General features: G+C 51.3%; 9 protein-coding genes across 9 annotated transcripts; 6 read left to right on the plus strand and 3 right to left on the minus strand.

Moving 5' to 3' along the window:
• Positions 1 to 145: 145 nt before the first annotated feature.
• Positions 146 to 1,824, minus strand: T310_3004 (uncharacterized protein; the record flags this gene model as incomplete). The annotated part of the gene is made up of 4 exons (XM_013474111.1): positions 146 to 667; positions 732 to 1,082; positions 1,179 to 1,726; positions 1,767 to 1,824. The coding sequence occupies 4 exons, from the start codon at positions 1,822 to 1,824 to the stop codon at positions 146 to 148; spliced, it is 1,479 nt and encodes a 492-aa protein (XP_013329565.1).
• Positions 1,825 to 4,157: 2,333 nt separating this feature from the next.
• On the plus strand, positions 4,158 to 6,308 carry T310_3005 (pH signal transduction protein PalI; the record flags this gene model as incomplete). Its single annotated transcript, XM_013474112.1, has 3 exons — positions 4,158 to 4,347; positions 4,413 to 5,739; positions 5,792 to 6,308. The coding sequence occupies 3 exons, from the start codon at positions 4,158 to 4,160 to the stop codon at positions 6,306 to 6,308; spliced, it is 2,034 nt and encodes a 677-aa protein (XP_013329566.1).
• A 2,346-nt stretch (positions 6,309 to 8,654) lies between these two features.
• T310_3006 (Ribose-phosphate pyrophosphokinase) lies at positions 8,655 to 9,313 on the plus strand (the record flags this gene model as incomplete). The annotated part of the gene is made up of 2 exons (XM_013474113.1): positions 8,655 to 8,839; positions 8,887 to 9,313. 2 exons carry the CDS (start codon positions 8,655 to 8,657, stop codon positions 9,311 to 9,313), a joined length of 612 nt encoding a protein of 203 aa, XP_013329567.1.
• A 1,654-nt stretch (positions 9,314 to 10,967) lies between these two features.
• T310_3007 (Glucan endo-1,3-beta-D-glucosidase) lies at positions 10,968 to 13,813 on the plus strand (the record flags this gene model as incomplete). Its single annotated transcript, XM_013474114.1, has 6 exons — positions 10,968 to 11,137; positions 11,289 to 11,572; positions 11,627 to 12,045; positions 12,097 to 12,462; positions 12,530 to 13,003; positions 13,058 to 13,813. The coding sequence occupies 6 exons, from the start codon at positions 10,968 to 10,970 to the stop codon at positions 13,811 to 13,813; spliced, it is 2,469 nt and encodes an 822-aa protein (XP_013329568.1).
• A 772-nt stretch (positions 13,814 to 14,585) lies between these two features.
• On the plus strand, positions 14,586 to 15,584 carry T310_3008 (uncharacterized protein; the record flags this gene model as incomplete). The annotated part of the gene is made up of 2 exons (XM_013474115.1): positions 14,586 to 14,844; positions 14,899 to 15,584. 2 exons carry the CDS (start codon positions 14,586 to 14,588, stop codon positions 15,582 to 15,584), a joined length of 945 nt encoding a protein of 314 aa, XP_013329569.1.
• Positions 15,585 to 15,819: 235 nt separating this feature from the next.
• T310_3009 (uncharacterized protein) lies at positions 15,820 to 16,579 on the plus strand (the record flags this gene model as incomplete). Its single annotated transcript, XM_013474116.1, has 3 exons — positions 15,820 to 15,876; positions 15,910 to 16,299; positions 16,352 to 16,579. The coding sequence occupies 3 exons, from the start codon at positions 15,820 to 15,822 to the stop codon at positions 16,577 to 16,579; spliced, it is 675 nt and encodes a 224-aa protein (XP_013329570.1).
• Positions 16,580 to 16,935: 356 nt separating this feature from the next.
• On the minus strand, positions 16,936 to 17,908 carry T310_3010 (uncharacterized protein; the record flags this gene model as incomplete). Its single annotated transcript, XM_013474117.1, has 4 exons — positions 16,936 to 17,276; positions 17,327 to 17,551; positions 17,601 to 17,726; positions 17,824 to 17,908. 4 exons carry the CDS (start codon positions 17,906 to 17,908, stop codon positions 16,936 to 16,938), a joined length of 777 nt encoding a protein of 258 aa, XP_013329571.1.
• A 719-nt stretch (positions 17,909 to 18,627) lies between these two features.
• Positions 18,628 to 19,625, plus strand: T310_3011 (uncharacterized protein; the record flags this gene model as incomplete). The annotated part of the gene is made up of 3 exons (XM_013474118.1): positions 18,628 to 18,694; positions 18,752 to 19,167; positions 19,212 to 19,625. 3 exons carry the CDS (start codon positions 18,628 to 18,630, stop codon positions 19,623 to 19,625), a joined length of 897 nt encoding a protein of 298 aa, XP_013329572.1.
• A 1,490-nt stretch (positions 19,626 to 21,115) lies between these two features.
• On the minus strand, positions 21,116 to 23,400 carry T310_3012 (uncharacterized protein; the record flags this gene model as incomplete). The annotated part of the gene is made up of 9 exons (XM_013474119.1): positions 21,116 to 21,295; positions 21,397 to 21,646; positions 21,742 to 21,883; positions 21,946 to 22,164; positions 22,231 to 22,496; positions 22,592 to 22,762; positions 22,848 to 23,136; positions 23,201 to 23,224; positions 23,262 to 23,400. 9 exons carry the CDS (start codon positions 23,398 to 23,400, stop codon positions 21,116 to 21,118), a joined length of 1,680 nt encoding a protein of 559 aa, XP_013329573.1.
• Between the last annotated feature and the right edge of the window lie 593 nt (positions 23,401 to 23,993).

The following is a 23,993-nucleotide window of genomic DNA, read 5'->3' on the forward strand; positions in this document are numbered from 1 at the left end:
GATGCTAGGATCTACTCGATATTACCACCACAGAATTATCTTGAATCTCTCGTAGTCAACATCTATGAGTCCAACCCTATCTCACCAATTGCGCTGATGATGAGGGATATCCGACATCGAAATACCAACAGACGTATGGTGCACTTCACTCAGCGAGAATGCTGCGACCACCATCCACGGTAATGCGCGCGCGGACTCTCACCCTCACATACCGCGGACCAAGCTCCTGAAAGGTAGGCATAGACTCGGCCGAAGTGTCACTGTCCGAGCGCCACTCATTGCTGCCGTCGGTGTTCGAACTGTCATCGGCCTCATCCGCAACATCCAGCATCGCAGTAGGACTGAACACCAATGCCTCGCCGGTGGTCAGCCTCACGATCTGGTCAAAGAGGCGAAGTGGCTCTCCTTCGTCCCCTTCAGCAGCTTTCTTTCCACCACGATATTTTCCAATGACAGCTCCAGCAAGATGTCCCTCGAGGGCCTTGAACCAAGCCGGGGAAGTGAATCGGTGAACGATGGTCACGTTGCACAAGTCCAGGAGACTTGGCGAGAGAGTCGGTTCCTGAGTCGCGATCACGACCCGAGTTGCCAGGTGTCGCTGCTGTCGGATAACGGAGAGGAGGGTCTCGGTAAATTCCACAGCTTCACTAGAGTTGGTGGTCAAAAACTGGGAATAACATGTCAGTTTTAAAAGCGCTTTATCAACTAAAGCAACGTAGATAACTACGTACCTTGTGCGCCTCATCAAGTGCTACCAGACGACCCCCGTCGTGACGATTTTCGAGAAACAGTGAAAGACATATATTAAACAGAGCACACGCGTCATCCGCGTCGACAAATGGGCAACTCAGGTCAATGATTGTCAAGGTGCCGGGATTGAATTTCCATGTATCCTTTGGGACTCCCTTGTCTTCGCCGGGGAGCACGAGGAAAGATTCCAGTAGTTGGAGACGCATCTTCAGGGGTGCATCTTGACCGCGTATGAATCTTTCCGCCTCAAGGCGCTTCTTGAACAAACGATAATTAAGTCCGGGAGAACCGCGCGACTCGCGAGCCATGTCCCGAAGGATTTTCGTGACCACCTAGATACAGAAGTTAGTGTCTCGAGCGCAAGGAAGGTATCTGATGAGTTTGCTCGCCTCCATGTACAACGGGGTGTTGTTCTCTCCGCCTCCCACTCCCATCAGGGTTTTCATCATTGCGATGTTCAAGTGCTGTTCCCGAAAGTACATCGGGACAACCTTGGGCTTGGGCGCTGAGGCTGGAATACCCGGCAAGTTGGCATACTGTCTCTGCATGGCATGAAAATTGCTAGGCGAGACAAGCACGCGGACCGGGATTCCGGCCGAGCAAAGATAGGCTGCCTCGCACAACTGAGTACTGGCGAAGGCAGTGAACTTGTCATAATGAAAAACAATCGCAGCAAGCGGATTGGTGATAGTTCCGGTTTTGCTCGGAGAGAGGAGTGCATTTTCAAGCAGACACGAGAGAGTATGGCTCTTACCACTTCCTTGACTACCACAGATAAAGGCCGACCAAGGCGCAGTGATATTTCCATAGATGAGCCGGTTCCTCTCTGGCTCAGAGTCCGCGCTGGAACCAGACTGTGGTCCGTTGCCATACGTCTCCAAACGGATCCCAAGAACTCCGTACTGGGAAAACACCTCCGCGCCCGCTTCCAAGTCCTGGAGCACCGCCTTGACCTTGCTTGAAACAGCGGGGTAGTCTTCACCTCATGGCGCGCGCTCGCGAGAGCAGGGAAGAACCTTGCTGACGGAGGTGCTTTGGAATGAGAGCCAAGTGCCTCTCCACCTCCTGATTCATCTTGACTTCGGTCAGAGAGGCTTGTTGGAAGTCGATGTGCAGCAATGGTTGGAGATGGGAGTTGAAAGGTAAGTGAAAAGATTTCAAGAGACACGTCAACATGAGAAGATATAACAAGCCGCTTAGTCGTTGATATCGCGTGTGAGGCTGTTCATCTGCTCCGTGACGACTATCGGCACCATGGCAACGATTTATATATGTGATAAATCGCGAGCATATGGTCCAATGACGACAGAAACAGAATCTAAAGCATGAGAGACAATGTGCGGCATGTGTCTTAACTTATGAGACAAGGAAATGTGAAGAGTTCACAAGTGGTATAAGGAACAATGGAGAGAGACATGGATGAACCGGTGGTGTAGCATATCTGAACGACTATCTGAAGCATAACTTTTGGCTTAAAAAAATCAGGCAATCCATGGCAACATATCAAAATACCCTATTGTAGAATATTCACATACTCAAAAAAGCATCGCACATCCAGGCATATTCCATAACTCAGGGTGTCATTGAAATCTGGCATCATAGGGTTTATGCCCAGGACATTGGATGAAAGTCCCCAGCTGTGGCTTGTAGACAATCGCAGCGATTCCAGACTAAGAAGCGCATCCATATTGTCCGGATTAGGCATTAAAGCTCTTTCATGGATAACTGTCCCAATTCACTTTGTCTTACAGATTCAGTAGCTGAGTTGGTTTGAATAAGCGATGGATTTCTAGTACATATTCTTTGTCTGTCCTCTGTCGAAGGAGTGTATGTCCTGTCATAAAGATGCCGTTCTTTCTGATGTTTATACGGAGTCTTCCGGTGGTAATTCCCCTGATTGACATGGGACGAGATCACGCAGAGACCGGACGAAAGCAAGCCGCTTTCCGATTGGCCAGCCGAAGCTTAGACGCATCCAAGCGCCAGACGGAGTGGAGCATTTCCCGGGAATTCTTTGTCATTTTCGGCTCTTCTGCAACGAGTTTGACAGTCTGGTCAGGCCTTTGGATAGCTCTGTACTCCGTATTCCTAGGAAAATCCCGTACTTGGTACTACACGTGTTATCACCAGCTTCACCGAAAGCTGGTGCTCGTAAGATTGCAAGCTCTGTGGTGGGGACAGGAGATCAGGTGGCTGCTTTAATTTCCGGAACCAACCAAGGCTGAATGAAGGATACCCCTCATCACCAGGCGCTGATGCTGTTAGGCATCTGGTTGAGGATGGCAGATGTCTTAGAGGACATTCATTATACAGTATACGGAGTATACAGTGGTGTCATTTTAGCATGCAGCCATCGCAGAATTGAAAATTTGACATCTCGTCCTGGTAAGCAACGACGGGAGCAGAGGGGCACTTTTCACTGCTGACACACGGCAAGCCTGAGACTGAACGTAGACGATGGCGCCGCCACATTTCGTCTCAAGGTCTGTGCCGCGCAATATCCTCCCCGCGAGGACAGGAGGAATCTGGAGAGGTCACGCATGAGTATTACTGCTCAGAGCAACGAGGGCGCGTTTGTAATGGAGGCTCCTCTGTCATCTGGATTCTGACAGGCATCCCAAGTGGATCGTGCTTGGACGACAGTCCAACAGACTGACCAGGGTCGAGCGAATCGACTCGTCGTTTGATGCCCGGTGGAGAGACCGGTGGGGAGGGCCACTGCGAGGCATCTTGCTGCGCGAATAACGGGCCAGACTCAGCCACTTCGGATTCCTGTCACCAGCAAGCAGTCAGAAAGAGCATCGCGAGGTGGAGAGGCTGGCAGGATACCAGGCAGCGCTCACTCGTAGAAGATACGGTCGCTAGACTCGATACTAAGATCGAATCCTTCGAGAAGGCGTCTTCGTCTGGTCTGTGGGTGAGATTGGCGACTCCGAGCTGCCTTGTTTGGTTGGTGCTTCTCCGCGCCCGCGCCGTCTCCACCCGGCTCAACGTCGCCCGTCCAAACCATCGCCTTGCAGTTGCTGCCCCGTCTCGTCGCTCTCCATCACCATCCATTCCTTCGTTCTCTCGCTCTTTTGTGTTTTCTTCATCGACACTATCGTAATACCGTCGTTTTCCACTTGTTCCGTTGTCGCTGGCCGAATTGACGTCCTCCAAGAGGATTCTCCCCGTTCTGAGAGCGCGACGTTCCCCGGTTCAGACGCGACCCCCTTCTCTGCGCCCCCTCAAAAGACCCAATATCTCGAGAATCACCAGGCCAGACAGGACGATTTTCGATGCCTTCATCCCCATGACCCCTTTTCTGATCCCGTCTCGGTCGCGCCTGTCGCTTTCCTTGCGCCATTGGCCTGCTACAACTTAAATAGTCCCGGCAGGCGCAATTCTCGCGCCGTCCAGACACGGCCATGTTGCTCAAGCCAGCAACACCCCTCACCGTCCTGCTCCTAGCTGCCTTTGTCCTCCTGCTTCTGGCGACCCTGTCCACGCCAATTATCAAGGGAATCCCGCTGGCGACATTTCAAAATGTCGACTTTGGCGTCTTCGGCTACTGCAGGCAGTCCCAATGTAGCAGTCTGCGGGTGGGATATAACACCAGTGCGAAATCCCCTTCTCTCCAACTCTGGACGAACGAGACATCAAGCTGACTTCTGCGTGTCTAGATGGGATCCTGGACACCAGCGATCCCGATCTCAATTTTACGACCACTGCCCGCAATTCTCTCTCCTCCATTCTGATTGTGCACCCGGTGGCTGCATTCCTCACCCTGGTCTGCTTGATCATGGCAGCTGCCGCCCACTTTCGCTCGCCATCCCACTCCCCTCGATACCTTCTTGCTTTGCTCATTCTTCTCCTCCCGACGGTTCTCGTCTCGCTGCTGGCCTTCCTTGTGGATATCCTTCTGTTTGTCCCGCGCTTGCAGTGGGGAGGATGGATCGTTCTGGCGGCTACCATTATTCTGGTTTCCTGCGGGGTGGTTACTTGTGCCATGCGTCGCACTCTGGTGAGCCGGAAAGCACGAAAGAGACGTATTGCCGAGAATGCGGAGATGAGCGGTGAGAATTTCTACAATCGACAAAATGCACAAGCGGCGGCGGCGGCGGCGGCGACGGCGACGGCGTATCCAAAGGCTGAAACGCCGCCTCCCTTGAATATTGAGCCGAAGATGCCCTTTTCCACAACTGCGGCTTCGCAATCAGCTTCCACATTTGCTACCTTCGAGGCGTCCTCGCGCGGTCAGGAAGAAGACCAAGTGCCTTTGAATTCAAGGCCACCTCCCAACAATGGTCCGCGGATGCCAAACGATGGACTCAATCGATATGGATCTCGAGATGAATACGGCAATCCTCCCCCTCCGTCTGGGCCGTATGGTCCGGATGGAGGTGTGACGCGCGCTCCTTCAGATCCAAGATTGCGAAATCAGTACTCTGATGGCAACATGGCTCCTCGAAGAGGCGGACCGCAAGGTTTCGGCCCTCCACGAGGTAGAGGTGGCTATCCAATGCGAGGAGGCTATGGACGCGGTGGGCCATATGGTGGTCGTCCAAGAGGTCCTCCACCAAATGGCAGAGGTGGCCCGATGGGTCCGATGCGTGGCGGTCCTCCTGGGATGATGATGGGACGAGGTCGAGGTCCTCCTCCGGGGTACCCTCCCAGGCGAGATGGCCCTCCGGGAGGATACGATCCTTACGGACCACCGGGCCCCGGCCGTCGTCCTCCACCACCCAATGCTCCAGGATATGGCCCTGACCCTGGCGATTATGGATACGGACCTCGTGGCCCGCTACCTGGTGGCCCCATGCGTCGTCCTTCTCCCGGCCCGATGCCGTTGGATGCTCCGCAGGACGACGGAGCCCAACCTGGCCAATCCATTGAGATGACACCTCAACCTGGTGATCCCAGTTTCCACCCCGCCGATGTCAATTCTCAGGAGGTACGAGATTCGCATCGTGACTCCATTCGGAGCCCCAGCAGTGTGTACAGCAATGAGTAAGTGGTTCTCTGCCCTGCCACTGTTCTTTCTGCTAATCGTCATCACCAGACCATATGTGCCACCTCGTGCTGCCTGGGGTGACATGGAACGTCCCGGAGGCTCGCAGGCGCCGATCGAGGAGCCCGCGATGAGTCGTTCGCCGCCCCGGGCACGCCCCAAGTCTGGAAGTGATTATTATGAGGATGTCGATCCGAGGTTTGCAGAGCCAGAGCCCCCGCCAGCTGCGCCTAGCAGCAACGCGGTACCCCCTGCTCTTGTTCCGGGACCTGCTGGTGAGATTCCACCACCGAACATCCCTGATGAGAATATCGCCGATGGGCGTCGCTCACCCGCTCCTAGCGAAACCAGTCACTTTACCTCCATATCGGAACGGCCCATAAATCCACTCTGGCAACCACCCCCAGCGCGACGGGCACCAGAACAGGACGTGCTGCTGGGCAACAACCCCGACTTTGAGTTGCCAGTTGGTCGGGGCCGGGGACGTGATGCACGCGGCGGACGCGGTGGGCGAATGATGCCGTCCGTCCCCGAGCTCCGAGGGAGTGGACGATATCCTGTACCATAGGCGTGCCAGTCAGTTGCATGGTCTGGGAAAAAAAGGCTTTTGCATACCGTGAATTGTAACTATCCCGATTTTTGTTTGCTTTTCTGTACCGTCAACCTGGGATGAGTGCACTGTTCTTCTTGGTTGGCGTTGGGTTGATCCCGTTTGCACATACATATTCTCACTGCGAGTTTGTCATCGCCTTTTTTTTGTCCCTTTATAGTTCTGATTTAATTGCCTGTGTATTGCCAAGAATGCTATCGGGTGTTATAATATGCACATGACTTGGAGTTGCTCTTGCTCATTAAGTTCCCCTCATTGCCTAGGCATTCATCATCTTTGCTCTTGCCTTGCATGCGCAGGTGTCTTGCTTGAAGCATCTTTGAATAATTTCTTATTGCCCTTACACATTTGCTCGAGTATGCCTAAACAATTCGCTGCAGGTGTGTACTCCTTATGTATACTCTGGACTCTGCCATTCGGACTATATGGGATTATTCCAGCCGTATACGAGCGTTCGTCCGTCTCTAGACGAGTATCGCATTCTCACATGTTCATCTGTATTTTATAGTTTCGTGCTGATCTTGCCTGTGACAACGTTCTCTCCTTGTATCTTTTTTTTTCCCCCCTGCTTCTCTGTTGATCCTTTTATCCTTCCATGTCGACGCACCCTTTCATCGTCTCCTGTCTAGAAAGTGGATTAATTAAATTTTACAATTAGAACCTGTTGTTGTAAACAGTGTGGATATCGTCGTTCTACCTACTATATATAAAATATAAAAAGGTCCAGTCCTGAATCAACAACCAATTGTTCTCTCTCTTTCTCTACTGTATGTACTGTAGTGAAAGCATGTAGGTACTAGCTAGTTTGCACTATTAATAGCATGTTGATACTTTACAGTCACCATCGGCTATATGTAATTGATCTAATAATATTACTCGAAGATGTGTATAACTTCTGCAAGTGGCAATTATTTATTTCTAGTCTGGTTAGTAAAATATTTGTCCCCTGAAACAACGAAAAGAAAGTCCTGGGTAATTAGGTCAAACGATTTAAACGATTAATTAGTTGAATTACCTGAGTGGGGTTTTCTTGGTTTAACGGACACTCTGCTAGCAGCACGACGCAACCTTCTAGATAATCCTATAATTAATGTCTAAACAGAAACGACTAGGTAAATGTGGGGGGAAATAATGAGAAAAAGAAGGTGAGATTTTAGCGTAGATGGCATCTTGGATGGCCGTTGTCGGAGACAATGCTCGTCCCACGTGACCAGCGCCAAGCAGCGCTGATGCACGTCTGGAGAATATTAATAGCCGTGAACATGGAGCTCTTCTCCACATGCCGGAACTCGGCGAATCTGGCCAACATTTTTTTTTTCGGAAGCGCGATTCGCCTTCTTCCTCCATTGATTGCATTTACTGAAAATCTGTGAATTTGCCTGCCTGCTGTCCCAATTGTATCAAGGCCTGCAGCTATTTTTCGCCCTGCCCAGACGGGCCCCCTCCATTGGCAGACCGCGAACCGCCCCGCGCTCGACTCGCAAAAACCCCTCACCGAGACCGGGATCCTGCTGGGAGGACCGTTTCTAGTCATTCATCTCTTCCACCAACCAACCTCATGGGGGATATGATGAACGAGATCAAGCTGCTCACGGGCAACAGCCATCCCATGCTGGCCCGCCTTGTGGCGGATCGGTGCGTGCGATGCGAAGCTATTGGAAGAAAGATTCCTGAACTGGAGCTGACGCAATGCTTCCAGGCTAGGGATTGAAATCGCAAAGACGATGAGTCTCAACTACTCGAATCATGAGACGAGCGTCACAGTTGGCGAGTCTGTCAGAGACGAGGATGGCAAGTTATCCCAGGCACGAATCTCGGGCACTGCTGACCGTTGCGCCTATTTGCAGTCTTTATCCTCCAATCGACCGCTCCCGGCGACATCAACGACGGCCTCATGGAGTTGCTAATAATGATACATGCGTGCCGGACAGCTTCGGCGCGGCGCATTACTGCCGTGATCCCCAACTTCCGTGCGTACTTCCTGCACCAGAAATACCTGGATTCAAGTGTAGGAGTTGAGTCAAGCGTCTCTCCCAGACGACTGCCAACTCCGAGTTTCCTTCACTCATACTCTCCGATATGCGAATGCTGACTCGTGAACAGCATATGGTTAGTACTTCCAGGGCAATGGCTTCCCCAAATGAGGCAGTTGACGGGTTGCGACGGCCTGCACTCCCGAATCACATCTTACTGCTCCCGTTCTACTCGCCCCTTTTCTTCAAGGATATATGCTGAAATTAAAAAGCTCGTCAGGATAAAAAGGATCGCTCGCGCGCTCCGATCAGCGCCAAGCTGATCGCCAACATGCTCCAGACGGCTGGCTGCAATCACGTCATCACAATGGACCTTCATGCGTCACAGATTCAAGGATTTTTCAATATCCCGGTTGACAACCTGTATGCGGAGCCGAACGTGGTGAGATGGATACGGGAGAACCTGCCGGTGGACAAGTGTGTGATTGTTAGTCCGGATGCGGGCGGAGCGAAGAGGTAGGCGAGACAGGCCGACCGGTGAAGTCAAGGCTAACACGACGCAGAGCAACGTCCATCGCCGATCGTCTCGACCGGACCTTCGCACTCATTCACAAGGAGCGACCGCGGCCGAACGAGGTCGGGCGCATGGTGCTCGTCGGCGACGTGGAGGACAAGATCGCAATTCTCGTGGATGATATGGCCGATACATGCGGAACGCTGGCCAAGGCCGCGCAGACAGTAAAGGACAACGGCGCCACGGAGGTTTTGGCGATTGTCACGCACGGCATCTTGTCGGGCAATGCTATCGAAACACTCAACAAGAGCTGCCTGTCCAGGATCGTTGTGACCAACACGGTACCGCTTGGTGACAAGCTGGAGCGGTGCCCGAAGATCCGGGTGATCGACGTCAGTGCGACGATTGCAGAGGCGATCCGAAGGACGCACAATGGAGAGAGCGTCAGCTATCTGTTCACGCATGCGCCGGCATGAGACAACGGAGATTATCTAGTTGGCCTTTTTTAATTATGTATCAAAACTTGGATTTACGGCGTCCTGCACTTGGATGAGGCGTACGCTGAAGGTGAAAGTTAACGATAGAATTGCAACGGTCAGACACTGGGGAAGGTACCCTTGATTTTGGCTACCAAGGCGGGTTCTGGTCTGGCTTAGATAGCACAGCTGCTGCGCTGCCTTAGGAGTCTTGTGTCATGGTCACGGACTAAAACTCGAAATGTTATATATCTACGGAATGCCCTGGATTTAGAGACTATCGAACAGATCAAAAATTAGCGATGCTATTTATTTGAGACTAGAGAGAATATTGGGTTAATTAGAGCACTGGCACAAAAACTATGAATCTCACCGTCACCAAATTGGGCATTATTCACGGAAGAAAATAAAAAAATATAAATAGGAGCAATTACTAAGACTTTCTGATTTTCACTAACTGTATGTAATCTCATGCCTGCCGTATTATCATTGGTAAACTGGGAAATGGTTTTCCTGCATGCCGGTTGTTCCGCATGGTTACGTTACATCGAGGGTTGCTTCAAGTATGTACTCCGTAAGCCTTTTGCCCAACCAAGATGGTGGGCCTAGGGTGTCAACTACCTACATTTTACCTCCATGCTAAGGATAATACTCAATGGCTGACTACCTACCTATACAGCTAATAGGAACGTGAGGAGCGACTAAGGCAGGTAAGGTAGGTAAGAAGGTGTGGCTCATCAGCAGAAATTGTATACTCCGTATAGGCTCGGTAATTAGTTATAGTCAAGTCCAGGGCGACAGGATCAATCAAATCAAAAACAAGAAAATCAGCCATGTGGCCATTGTGGTTGCATTTGTCAAGAGTAGACTCTTAATTAATAATTAGTGCCGGCTCTCACGACAGTCAGGGTCCATTTCCGAAGAATAATACGCATACGCAGTTAGCTCCCCCGCAGTTACAGCCGATGGCTACATTTAACAATATTTAACCTCAGCTAAGCTCAGCGCTGCTTACGGGAATTGGTAGCCATTTTCGTGTTCGAGTATGGTAATGCGATTAGGTACGCCCCTGGGGGCTTTTTCTGAGGCGTGATTGGAAACGCCCGTCTAACGCCTCTCGGCAAATTTCAGGTACCTGTTTCTGCCTCTGACGATGGCGATTTGACAGCGTCTGTGATGACAAGTATCCGGCAATTGGATATTCTCCTGTCTGTCTGCTTCTAGACTCGCAGGCTCTTCCGGTCTTCTCACATGATTACTGTAATTACATGCAGGAAGTCCCATGGACCCGTCAACAGCACGTTCATTCAACTGGGACCCGTTCAACTGCTTACTTACCTGACCATCGACTAAGCACTAATACATGCACCCCGTACGACTTCTCACGGCCTGCAGAACGCCACCGGCAACGGCGTCCATGAACAACCCTCGCGGGGAACTTTAACCCAGATGGCACCTGGTCAAGGCTGTAGTATAAAGGCAGGGTGATATCCAGCCCTAGGTAGCTTCATGTCGATCTCCAGCAGCAGCAGCAGCAGCAGCAGCACCCTGGCTGAGTTCGAACGATCCTACTATAGTCGGTCCTTGGAGTCTTTTCCTTTCTCGTATATATTATTCTTCTATCTATATTGTTATGTTGTATTTTCGTTGAAACATGGCTGGACTACTTTCTTCCATCTCCGTTTCGCTTCTCTCCTTGTCTCTCTTTGCTGCTGCTTTTCCGACCAATTCTCTCCTTCCGCGCGACACCAATGATACCTACGTTGCTCCTACGTTTGATATCCGGGAGGGCGTTCCTCCGTTGAACTATCAGCCTCATAAAACGTAAGATCGCCCCCAAGCTAGATCCTCTCTTGAATGGTAACCCCTGCCAAGCCAGTTACGGCCCCAGTCAGGGTTAGGGCTGGTACCCTGGTAGCTTCGCATCATGTTACCCTTCACGCTTCTCTTCTGCATACTTACTAAACGAATAAAGTGGCATCCAGTACACAATCAAGAACGAGTCCGCCCAGCCATGGCTTCACCTCTCAGAGCCAGCCACCCATGCGGTGAACGCTCCCGAAGCAAGCTGCTCCTCTCTCACCCCGAACAACCCCACGCAGTGGTGGTATGAAGCCATCACCCACAACGGCGAGGCTTCCTACATGGACTCGTCCTACAAGAACAACTACGTTGTCTTCCGAAATGTCGTCACTGACTTTGGGGCCGACAACACTGGTTCCAAGGATGCGTCTGCTGCCATCCAGAATGCTATCAATGGTAATCCCCATGTCAGTTACCTTTGTCTGTCCATAGGCAGCTAACGCTACCCAGCTGGAGCATCGAACGGCCCTGCGAGGACCACCAACTCGATGGGAACGACCGGCCAGCCAGCCGTCGTGTACATCCCATCCGGAACGTACTTGATGACGGGCAGTCTTCAGCTGTACGTGGGCACCGTGCTCGTGGGCGACCCGATCAACCCGCCCGTTCTCAAGGCCGCCGCCAACTTCCCCAACGACCACATCATCTACGGCAAGGACCCGAACCAGCAGGGCACGGTGAACTTTTACATCGCCATCAAGAACATCGTCATCGACTCGACGGGCGTCGACGCGGCGCAGAACATTGCCCTGCTGGACTGGACCGTCAGTCAGGCGACGCAGCTGACCAATGTCGTCTTTAACATGCCGGACTACTCGAACCACATTGGAGTGACCAGTCAGTATGGTTACAACAGTAACACGATTCTGGTATGTGCCGTTGTCTCCTTTTTCTGTAGACCAGTCTAACAGCTCAAACAGAACGACCTCGTCTTCTACGGCGGAAAGTTCGCGCTGCAGCTCAGCGGCCAGCAATGGGTGCTGAAGAACATCAGCATCGACGGCGCCAACGTCGGCATGAGCATCGGAGGACAGAACCTGGTGGTCGTAGACTCGCAGTTCCAATACGTCGCCACGGGCATTGATGCCAGCGGTATCAGCGGATCGCTGACGGTGATCGACTCGAGTGGCAGCAACCTGGGCACGTTGATTAGTAGCAGCAGCTCCAGTGGCGCGGGGAACTCGATCATCCTGGACAATGTCCAGAACAGTGGGAATACCGTCACGCTGGGTGGGAATGTTGTTTTGACTGGCAGTGTGACGGATACCTGGGTGTATGGAAATGAGGTATGTCTGACCTTACCTGATGACATGACACTACATATGATGAAAGGAATATAGCTAACTCTCGCAGTACGCATCCGGAAGCAGCACCGCCCAACATGAATCCGGACAGACGGTGAACACACCCCGTCCTGCATCTCTCGTCTCCAACGGCAAGTACTTCACAATGCCTCCGCCGACCTTCCAACAATACTCTGTCGACGACGTGATCAACATCAAATCCGTTTCCGGTCTGCCCGTCTACGGCGACGGCGTCACCGACGACACGGCCAACATCAATGCCATCCTGCAGCAATACGCGGGCTGCAAGATTATCTACTTCCCTGCGGGAACGTATATCGTGACCAACACCATCTTCGTTCCTGCCGGCTCCCGCATCTACGGCGATGCCTATGCTTCGGCCATTTCTGCCATTGGTTCGAACTACTACAATCCCGACGCCCCTGGAACAATGGTCCAGGTGGGCAACCCTGGTGATGTCGGTGTTGCGCAGATTGTCGACATGCTGTTCACGGTGGCGGATGTGTTGCAGGGGTGCAAGCTGGTGAGTTAAGACTACTCAATAAAAAAAAGGATCTGTTAAGCTGATTGTGCCCAGGTTGAGGTTAACATTGCCGGCTCCTCGCCCGGCGACGTCGGGTTCTGGAACTCTCATTTCCGGATCGGCGGCGCCGCAGGCAGCAAAGTCGAAACCAACTGCGCCGGCACTCCCGACGAGTGCAAAGCCGCCTGGGGCGTGATCCATCTGACCAACACATCCTCGACGTATATCGAGAACATGTGGGGATGGACGGCCGACCACGACCTGGACGGCGGCAACGGGCAGACAATTTCAACAGGCCGGGGCATGCTGGTCGAGGCGACCAAGGGGACATGGCTGGTCGGCACGGCCTTCGAGCACCACACGCTGTACCAGTACAACTTCAACTCAGCGCAGAACGTCTTCTCGGCATTCCAGCAGAGCGAAACGCCTTACTGGCAGGGACCCGGTAACGACCTCGCGCCCGCGCCGTGGACCGACAACCTCATCGCCAGCGACCCGGATTTCACGAACTGCGCCGCAGACGACGGCAAATGCCGGATGGCGTGGTTCGAGCACGTCAGGGACTCGTCGAACCTGTTCCTGTACGGCGGGTGTGTCTGGACGTTCTTCGACGACAACAACGGCAACTGCAACGGCGACTGTCAGGAGAACGCCATCCAGATCCTTTCGTCCTCGTCGCTGTACTTCTACGGCACGAACACAAAGGCCGTGACGAACGTGTTTGTCGAGGACTCGACGGCGATAGCGACGGAGAGTGCGAACGCGGGTGGATGGGGAGCTGTCGTTGCGGCGTATCTGCATGATACGTAGATTAGGACACGTATATATGTAAAAAAAATAGGGGACAGCGGACAGCCATCCAGCTGCTTTCCTTCAAGCTGTATATATTCTTGTCCGAATGAGGAAGGTGATAACTATATATAGCAATATGACTAAGCGGACCTACTCCGAACCTGTGGACCCAACCGCTGTCAAAGCGGGAGCTATTCCTGATATAGATTAGCGGATATAGTGAACTTTTAGGTAGATCGCTCGAGCACGTGCATACCCGGAGTACTGTCCATCCTTTTAGACATACACTACACAAGGTAAAAAAGAAGTCATGCCTTCCTGAACAAGTTGATACTCTACGTTTGTGATTTATTGGATTCATTTTATCCCTCATATGCATGCATATATCATTGTCATTCTTGTCGCTCAGGAACCGGTTATGTGAAGAACCAGTGAGATGTGGATGTCGGAATGGGTTAGTTGAAGCTGAGGTTTCTTTCTTTTCTTTTCTGTCTTTTCTTTTCTCTTTTTTTTTAAAAAAAAAAAGATAATTATTGACCTTTAACCTTCAAGTTGATTTGATTCCATATCTCCCGGAGCCCTAGACTCTGTTGTAGTTCAAGGATGACCGCATCTGTCATCAGCCCTGTCATCAGTCAGCATCCCTGTCATCTCGTCATCCATGGCTTGTTTCTTTCATCGACAGTGTCAGCGACAGTGTAACACCGATGAAGTACTCCAATATGAGAAGAGAAAAGGTGGCTTTAGTTGTTCGCTCCAGAGACAGTCTGAAACACGATATCGAATCGCAATGAGGCGGCTCTCTCTCCTTCGCCTTCGCCCGCGTCTTTGCTTGTTTCCTCGGTATCGACTGGTCCAAGATACAGATGGAGACGATGAACTGGAAAAACAACAGGCAGCGCGGTCACTGGTCCACACCTACTCGCCGTACTGGCTGTGGGCCAACGCTGCGCTGTTCGGTCTCTCCATTGTCGTTTTCGCGGTGTCACTATGGCTGCATCTAGCATCCCGAAAACCGAATTTCCTCCTCAAGCAGATTTCTATGCCGTGTAAGCCAGCACGCAACAACTTCTGCGTGAGATCCCATCTAATGATAGGGAAAGCCCCCGTCCTAGACGACGTCGAAATCAAAATCCAGCCCAAGCGCATGGACGCCACGCTCCTCGAGTCCTCCCCGCTGAGCATCTTCCGCCAGGAACCGAGCGACGAGGTGGACCACGCATGGAGGCAACTGGGCGACACGCGGCCGATCCCCCTGACGCGGGAGCAGGTGCTCGCCATCGGGAAAGATCCGCAGCAGGCGGTGCGTATCCCCGAGAGCTGGGGGTTAGGGCCGGACATGTACGCGGGACGCATCGACGTTTTCCACCAGATCCACTGCCTGGACAGTCTACGCCGGGAGGCGTATTTCGAGCACTACTACGGCAGTAAGTATCCCGGGGGATTCAACGACACGACGCCGATGCATCGGCTGCATCTGTCGCACTGCGTGTACCTGCTTCTGCAGAACATCCTCTGCAACGCGAACACGGACGTCTACACGCATTTCTGGACGGATACGCTGCACCATCCGTTCCCGGATTTCAATATCCACCACCAGTGTCGCGATTTCGAGGCTGTGCGGGACTGGCAGAATCGGCATGCGCTGGATGAGGAGGCCTTTGTGGCGTTGCGCAGGCCTGATGACTATGGCCCGCCGCATGTCATGTCCCATCGGTTTAAGGAGGTTCATGGGTTTTTTCGCAACCATGAGGATTATGGTCAGGATGTGGATGGTGAGATTGGGTAGGCAGAATATAGAGAGCAGAGATACATAGTCGATGTAGTTCGTCTGGACGCTTAACCTAGAACACAAACAAAATTGGCGCCCTAACCCTGTCATCTGCTGTCATCTGTCAGCAGTCGTCATGCGGGCATTGTAACACACGAATAAGCTAACCATTTTCTTTTCTGTTCTATTCTTTTTAAGCAGTCTGCATTTTATCCAACCAAACACCCGTCAAAACAATATCAACAAACCGACCATGAATCTCCCACTCTGGCGCCTCTGCAACCTCTTTGCCCTAGTCATCCTAGCACTGGTAGGATTAATCACCTACCTATTCATCCAGCAGGACATACGATCATGGTCCTGGAACCTTCTTCCCTCGTCCTCATCATCATCGCGACAATTTACCTACAGCAGTAGCAGCTATCTCGAAGAACGATACATACCCAAAACCTTCTCCCTACAGACAGAGTCATCCCTGCTCAAGGAATCCCGAAATGTCCCAAACGAAAGCTTCGTCATTCTGACAGAAGCGAGTGCGCCCGCACGACGACGCCGTTTCGGCGTGTCGATGTTCCATCAGTTGCATTGTTTGGAGCTGTTGAGGGGGAGGATCATGGGGAATAATGAGTCTGAAGCCCATAGCCATCATCATCATGAGAATCCGTTGGAATCGCAGATCTCGCCTCATTACCAAGATAAGCACCTCCAGCACTGTCTGGATTATCTCGCGCAGGTAAGCACCTAGTCGAAAAAAAAAAGTGCAAACTAACAAAGTGTCCAACCAGGCCATCGTCTGCTGCGCAGACGACACGCTCGAACCACCAGAAAGCCACCTTCTCCCCAACGGGAAAAGGATTGATCTGATCGACGGCGAGGGCGTTGTGCATCAGTGTCGCGATGCGGCGTTTGTGTGGGAGACGGTGAGGCGGTCGCAGGAAAAAGCGCTGAGGGGGAAGAAAGTACGGCAAGGGGAGACGTTGAGGAGTTTGTTGGTTGTGGATGAAGATGATTGAATAAATGGGATTAGAGGGTTTAATCAGTATTTTTTTTATATGTATAAAGGGATTATCTATTACTAGGGGTTTTTTTTTTGCCACGAAGTAATACTCCGTAGTCGACATTGAATAAATAAAATAGGCAGATGGTCCTAATGAAAATAATTTATATAGAGATATCTCGTATTGAACTTAGCTTTGCCTAGACCATTTTACTTTACAAATTTGTTAAAACTATCCATTAAATGATCATTTTTTACATGCAGTTACCTAGGGACTGGGAGAACTATATACCTCAGTCGAGCAAGCAATCAATTTAAGAGCCGATATTGAAACTCCTCTTGCAATTGATACGCAAGTAAGTGAAAAACAACTTATGACTTGTTCGCCTGCTCCCCCAGCTTCTCCCTCCAATGCCGAAAGAACGTGTTCCCTGGAAACAGCTCCCACAGAAACTCGACATCCTCCCACGGGCTCTGGTCGAACCCAGCCGTCTGGATAATCTCTTCTGCCTGTTCTGGCGTGAGGTTGAAGTCCCAGCGTCCGGCATGATGCGCCTTGGCCCACTCCTGGATCTTGGTGAAGTTGCGACAGGTGTGGGTCGTCGCCAGCCGCGGAAAAATCCCTTTGCTTGCAGGGACGTTGACGTGGAAAGGGATCGGCGCGACGTCGGCATGGCACATGATTGTTTGGCGGAGGGAGTCGATGCAGTGGTCTAGCAGCAGTCAGTAAGCGTGAGCAGAGATCATCTTGAGATAAGCGTACCCCAGTGCCGGAAATCGTCGCTGTCCCGGTTAATCACCCCGTTCTCGTCCTTCAGCGCGTCCAGACCCGGGAAGCGCTCTGGATACAGCAGCTTGCGCAAGTCGTTCAGACAGTGCAGCTCATGCCACACATCCAGCTCGATGAGATAGTCCTTCGTTCCGGGGATGGGCAACGTAGGTGAAGGGAGCTTCTTGGCCTCCTCCTCGGAGATTTTCGAAATCCCAACTAGATGCCGAAAGATTAGCTGGGAAAATGATAGAGAGATGGCTCTTACAGTTGTACAGGTCCGACCACAACTTGTCCGTCTCGTCTGTTGGATAGCCCATGTACGGGGTGTTGTTGAACAGCGCCGCTCGAAACCGCTGTTGAGGAATATATTCCACTGCCTCGTTGGCCGGCGCTATTTACTCGAGTCAGCAGAGCGAGGAGAGATTTGCGAGGAAAGGGAACTTGCAATACACGTCCAGCGTAGGGTCCACCGTCTGTTTGCGACGGACTTCGATTGTGAGAACAATGACCATGAAGGCCAACATCACGTTCACGCAATACAGAACGATCAGATGGCTGGTCGATGTTCTCCATGATTGTCGTCGTTCTCTCGGAGGACAAGAGTCTGCCAGCAAGGCCTGTTTTTCCACTTCGACTGATCCATCCATTTTTCTTGTTTTCTTGACTGTACTTGAATTTCCGCCAGGAATGGGAACGAATGAAATTATTCATCTTGTTCAGTTCAAGGATGGCTCGTTAATTGCTGACGCTGACGCTGACTGTCAGCGTCACCGCCTCGGAAAGCAAACCCCTGCTCGTGCATCACATAAAACCTTTGTTCTTTGTTCTTTGTGGTCGGACATGACTTATAGTCTGGACACCTGGTTCTTTGTTCCTCTCAGGTCGGTCACATCTCTCCCTCATTTTCTGGACAACTCTTGCCTCATTCCTGCTGATCCAGCCTGAAGACCAAATGGAATTAATGCATGTTTATGTCCTTGAAGCTTGGTCTTTTCTATAGATAAAGCTCTGTTCTAATCAACACGCACAACACTCGCCAAGCTTCTCAGTCCTCCCAAACATCACTCGAGAAGCATCTCCGTTACACAGGAACTATGTCGTACACGGATCCTCTTAAGGCCGTCACACTGTGCCAGTCTCTGGAGTGCAGGAGACTACTGCTAGCGCTGGCTACACATCCGACGTTCTGACCTGTCATTTATCTCGGATGTTGTCGGTGTGCGAGGAGGCAATAGTATATAGAGCAGAAATGGTGCTACGGAGCATTCGTCTGCGCCATATCGAGGAGCACGATGCAGCGCAGTCCCGAGGTCATCAAACGTCGCCGAGAGCAGAATCGTCTTGCGCAACGAAGACGACGTAAGTTTCGAATGATGGAATGGAATGGAATGATCACCATCCTGATGATCTGCCCAGGTCAACGACTGCAAGACGGGAAGCAAACAAGAGCGGGCGACAAACAGCAGGACGAGACATGCGCGGAACCCGATCAATCCACGCGATCGACCCTGTCGAGCGTCTCTCCTACCGATGTCCAGTCCCTTCCATCCGTAGTTGGCACGTCGCCGACATCAGAGGAATTGCTGTCGCCTACGTTTCTTCCCGGTCTGGATCATGCAGGAGAGGACTGTGGCGAAACGTTCGTTGACGATAGCTTGTTCGTCATTCCAGAGCTGAACTCGGCCAGAATTGAAGAATCAAACTCCGAACACGCCCCTGTAGGAGAGGATGAAAGAAGCAGAGTGATGAAAATACCAGGTGCTGCTCCGGCGGCATCGCGCGACGTGAGAAGGAGAGGAAGATCGCACCCACCAGGCTTGGACCTCGTCTCAGTAGGCCATGTATTCAATTTCATTCGACCCGGACGATTAAACAGCAACTGACCTCGCAGTCAACAAAGTACATCTGGCCACGGAGGACGACTTCAATCGCAAGCACAAACCCGAACAGCATTCAAAATGATGTAATCGAGCGACGATCGGTTCGCCGAATGACTGCGCTTCACCTTGGCGCGTCCAAAGGCCACGTGGACGCGGTGCAGGCGCTCATCGACTACGGAGCCGATATCGACGCCGTCGATGGCTTCGGTCGGACGGCGCTCCATCATGCGGCCCTCAACGGCCATCTCCCGGTGGTAGCACTATTGTTGCAGAATGGGGCAGATACCGAGGTGGTGGATTTCGATGGATATACGCCGCTGCACATGGTGGCCGATACTGGACATGGGGAGGTCATCAAGCTGTTGCTTGAGGGCGGCGCTGATTTCAATGCTCGTACCCTGGAGGGCTGACTGTACACAGCCGTGCTATTGGACTGAGGCTGGCTATCTGCGTATATGTCAGTTTATCTGTATATAATATGTTTGTGAGATGGAGACTGAACGTGCAATGGTATAAATATTTTGCTGTTCTGATGGAGTAGAAAGCATGGAGTATGTTCTGTAGAGGATCACGTTAGGAAACACCAGGGAGGTCGCGTGGAAGGAGAGGAATCACAATAGCCGTATTTCGAACCCAAGCCCTGCCATTGGATGTCATCCGTCAGTATCGTCAGCAGACCTCATTTGCCAATAAATATACACTTGATCCTCTGCTTGGATCGCTCATGTCATTATCTACATCCTCACTATCTGCGAGACTACAGTTTAGTGGGTAGTTGGGGGCGGTTTAAGGACGTGTTACTGATCTACAGGACCTGATCCAGTGCTTATAATCATCGACGAAGCCTGTTGTTGGCTATAGATCTCCGCTATGGACGACACTCAAAGGAGACCTGATGCGATTGATCAAATCTAGGAGTTATCTTTCCATAGTCCAATCCTGTCTGCGTCTCGCCAGCCTTTCCATCTCACAGACACCCTCGATCAACCCCAAAATCCAAACAAACAAAATCTTCTCCTTTATTATTTCTTGTGCCATACTCCATACAAGCCATCAGAAATCTCATCGACACTCAAGTCTCCATCGGCGACTTTGGCAGCTGGCTCTGGCGCAAGCTCACCAGCCTGCTCAGCGGGGGTTTCTATTGACCAAGTCAGTGCTTGCTGAGGTACGTACAGGTAGCGATGTGTGCACTAACCACCATGAGGTGAAGGAATGGCAGCTGCGATGGCGGCAAAGAGGAAAGCGAAGAGAAATGCGGACTTCATTTTGATGTTTGCAGCCCTGAATCGATGGAATGTAGTGTATAGTAGTATAGTATATATTATGATAGTGGAAGTTCAACTTGGTAATTTGATTTAGAGGTGCAGTTGTTGATTGACGAATAAGAGATACCCGATACGATTTATTTATATACATGTCTCGTCTGGACTGTCTAGACTATTCGTGTCATCATGGATACATGTGCCTGGTAGTCACCAGTCATCATCCAGGCTGACAGGTGGAAAGATGACCGTCATCTTGTCATCCTGGATGACAGTAGGTTTGTCCTCCACACTGTATCCATTACTAGTCTAGCCAGCATTGACTTGCATTAGATTATGAGGTGATTACTGAAGCATCATTTACCGAGTTTCTATCATCGTTACTCAATAACGACCTCTCGCACAAGCACAATAACGCCTAACCAATACCCTGGATATACACACAAATAAATGGCACGAAAAAACTGAAAAGATAAGACGGGAAGTACATGACAAAATCGAGATGACTGCGTCAATTCCACAACACCTGTAACGCCGTTACCAAGTATATTTCAAGCCAAGGAGCCTGCCTGGCTATCCATAACCACTCATGTCAATGGTAATCTATGCAGCTACTTCACACAAATATGAGCCGGTCATTCTGGAGTCGTCTTGCCGGTTGGGGCACTCAAGAACCATTGCGCAAAAAAGTCCAAGGGAGCGTCCTGCTCATGCTCGAAGCTGTAGAGTTTGCTGCATTGCACCACGAGCTCATTTCCGTCGAAGTGGGCTTGAAGAATCCTAGCGTGATGGCCCATCACGGAAAAGAGGAGAACCTGCAGATATCCCATAGTTAACGGAAGTGAAAGGAACAGTCAATGTTCAAGATCAAATCCGCTGCCTGTAGGGATGGGAGGCGGGAAAATTCAGAACTTACCGGAGCAATGTTATGTTCAATAAAGCATCTTTTGCGTAAAATACCTCTCATGATCCTGATAAGAGCAAGCAATTCACCGCGGAGCAGTGTTTCATTATCGCCGTCAATGTCATAGAACATGGTGCACTTGATGTGTGGGAATCTGGTGTCATGATGGTGATAAACGTAGCTCATATACCATGGTGGCCGAGGGTCGGGAACGAACATGTCGTGCTCCCAAAGCTGACCCCTGAATCTGTAGTTGCCTAGGCTGTGAATGCGCATAAGAATAATGCACAGGAGTAGGGCAGAGTAGATCGGAACGCAGATAACTACTAGGAAGAAATACAAGAAGGACAAACATACTCTTCATAGCACCATCCAGAAGAATCCCCGACGGTGTACTTGACATCGGGACTCCGACTCCTGTATGCAGGCAAGAAATGCTGCAGATAATTTTGTGTTATCAAATTGGATATTAACGTCGTTGTAGAAGCAAGTCTCTTAGCTGTAAGCAACACCTAAATATATAAAAACACTGTGATTAAGACAGAATGTCCCCTCTATTACCCCTCTGAGCCGCTTCCAGTCTCTCCGGCGTGGTCTTGAACAGACGCGGTAGATACACCTCTTCGAATTTCTTCCCCTCGCGAATCATCTGCGCGAGCCCTTTGGCTGACAAGTATATAACCGGCATGCCGTGCCCGTTGAAGCCCTCGCAGATGTACTGGCCTGGTCTGGAGGGGATTTCACCGACGTGAGGGGCCGAGTCGTAGGAGTAGCCCATGACTGTGGAACCGGAGCGGACGGTCAGTTATTGAGTCTGCTGTCATGTCAAGAGAGCATGGTACGTACTCCCGGTCCATATCTCCTTCACATACGCTCCACTGTCCTCCCAGTCTTTGAAAGTCCGTTGCATGTAGTCGTCATAGTAGTGCTTCGTTGGCTCGATCAGGGTGCTGTCATCCACCGTATTGTGCCATTGTTTTCTGTCGTCCTTGTATGTGTGGTGCGCTCCCCCGACGATGATGCTGCCATCCGGTCGGGAGATCAGATAGCTCCCTCCGTGTTGTTGCTGGATGCCTATTACGTAGGAGTAGGGAAGGAGCGCTTTTTGCCTTCTGGAACGACAATATGGCAGCAGAGTCCTCGACAAGGAACGATGCTTGCAGAATATTCGGGCAGCAGCCCTAAGGTGTAGGCGTTTGTCGCGTACACTACTTTCTTCGCACGGATGGCGCCCCGGGGCGTGTGGACGATATGGCTGTCAGGTGCGTCACTCGTCACAGATGTGACTGGAGTGGACGATTGCAGATTGACTGCTCCGCCATGACAAATTTGTATGGCCACAACGTGCCGGCTGTGTAAGACAGACATGCCTTGGCACCTTTTTAACTCCAGAGACCTGATTCAAGCATCCTTAGTATATTCGCGACTCTTAGGCCCGACAAAAAGGTAAAGCTAGAATGTACCCCCTCTGCGTTCTTCTCTGAAGTATAGTGGATGTCGTCGACGAAGGACAATCCCTTGGCCACAAGCGCATCAAAGGTTTTTTCGCCTCCACAGCTCCTTCTTCATCCAAATACACGTTCATGTTCCGGGTGATGTTGAGATCGCAGTCAATGTTCTCTTTTGCAACGACATCTTTGATCGCGTTCATATGGGCCAGCTCGAAACGGGCCACTTCAGCACCGGCCTCGATGCCATGCCGTTCGATGTAGGTTGGGATCAGTCCGTAGAGGTCGGGTCGAAGATGTCCGCCTTGAAATTGATAAGCAACTCCACCTAGAAACCCAGAAAGGTGGCTGATATGGATCATTCTTACCATTGCGTCCTGTCGCTCCAGACGCTGGTCGATTTCAGCAGATGATAGGCGATGCTCACACCTGCATAGCCGGCTCCGATGATGACAATGTCGCTCTGGGGAGGGAGATCAGCAGTCGTGCGACGTTCGTCTAGCGGGTGTGGATCGGTCCGCCAGAAGGGCCGCGTGGGCTTGTCCACCGGCAGGAAGGCGTTACTCATGATGGACGCAGACTTTTCTGCTTGGATTTATTGTATGGCAATATCAAGGCCCTCCTTTCTCTTTCTCCCTTTTTAGCAGCACTGATTTGGTTGCCTTCCCTCTTTTATCGCGAAATCCAAACACTAATGCAGCCTAGTCTACGCGGATTGAGTCACACAACTCCTTCGGCATATCGACGATAACTATTATTAACTGTTGACAAAGGCAGAGCAGATTGCTTCTATTTTTGCATGATAAATTAGCGTTGATAAGTCCAACTCGATTAACTCGGTCCCAACTCCGAATTCTGGATGGGTGGACCAGGGTTCCATAATTAGTCCGTAGGAGGTCTACCGACAATCGGATCGGACAACAGTTTTACGGGCTTACAGTTCGGAGTAGATAGATAAACTTCCGCCTTCCTGGAGCTTTTTTCTACCTACGCCGAGCTGGGACCCGGATTCAGCACGTATTTTCTACCCACTCCGAACTGCAGGCTCTATTATTCCGAACCTTAGGCAGCTGGCCATTGCGGAAATGATGTCATGCCCCGCCTCACCCATTTTCCTTGTATGCCAGTCTGCAACAAGGGCGAAAGTGTCTATGTGGTTAG

The sequence above is a fragment of the Rasamsonia emersonii genome (assembly GCF_000968595.1).
Source record: "Rasamsonia emersonii CBS 393.64 chromosome Unknown ctg1118621760047, whole genome shotgun sequence".
Taxonomy (NCBI): domain Eukaryota; kingdom Fungi; phylum Ascomycota; class Eurotiomycetes; order Eurotiales; family Trichocomaceae; genus Rasamsonia; species Rasamsonia emersonii.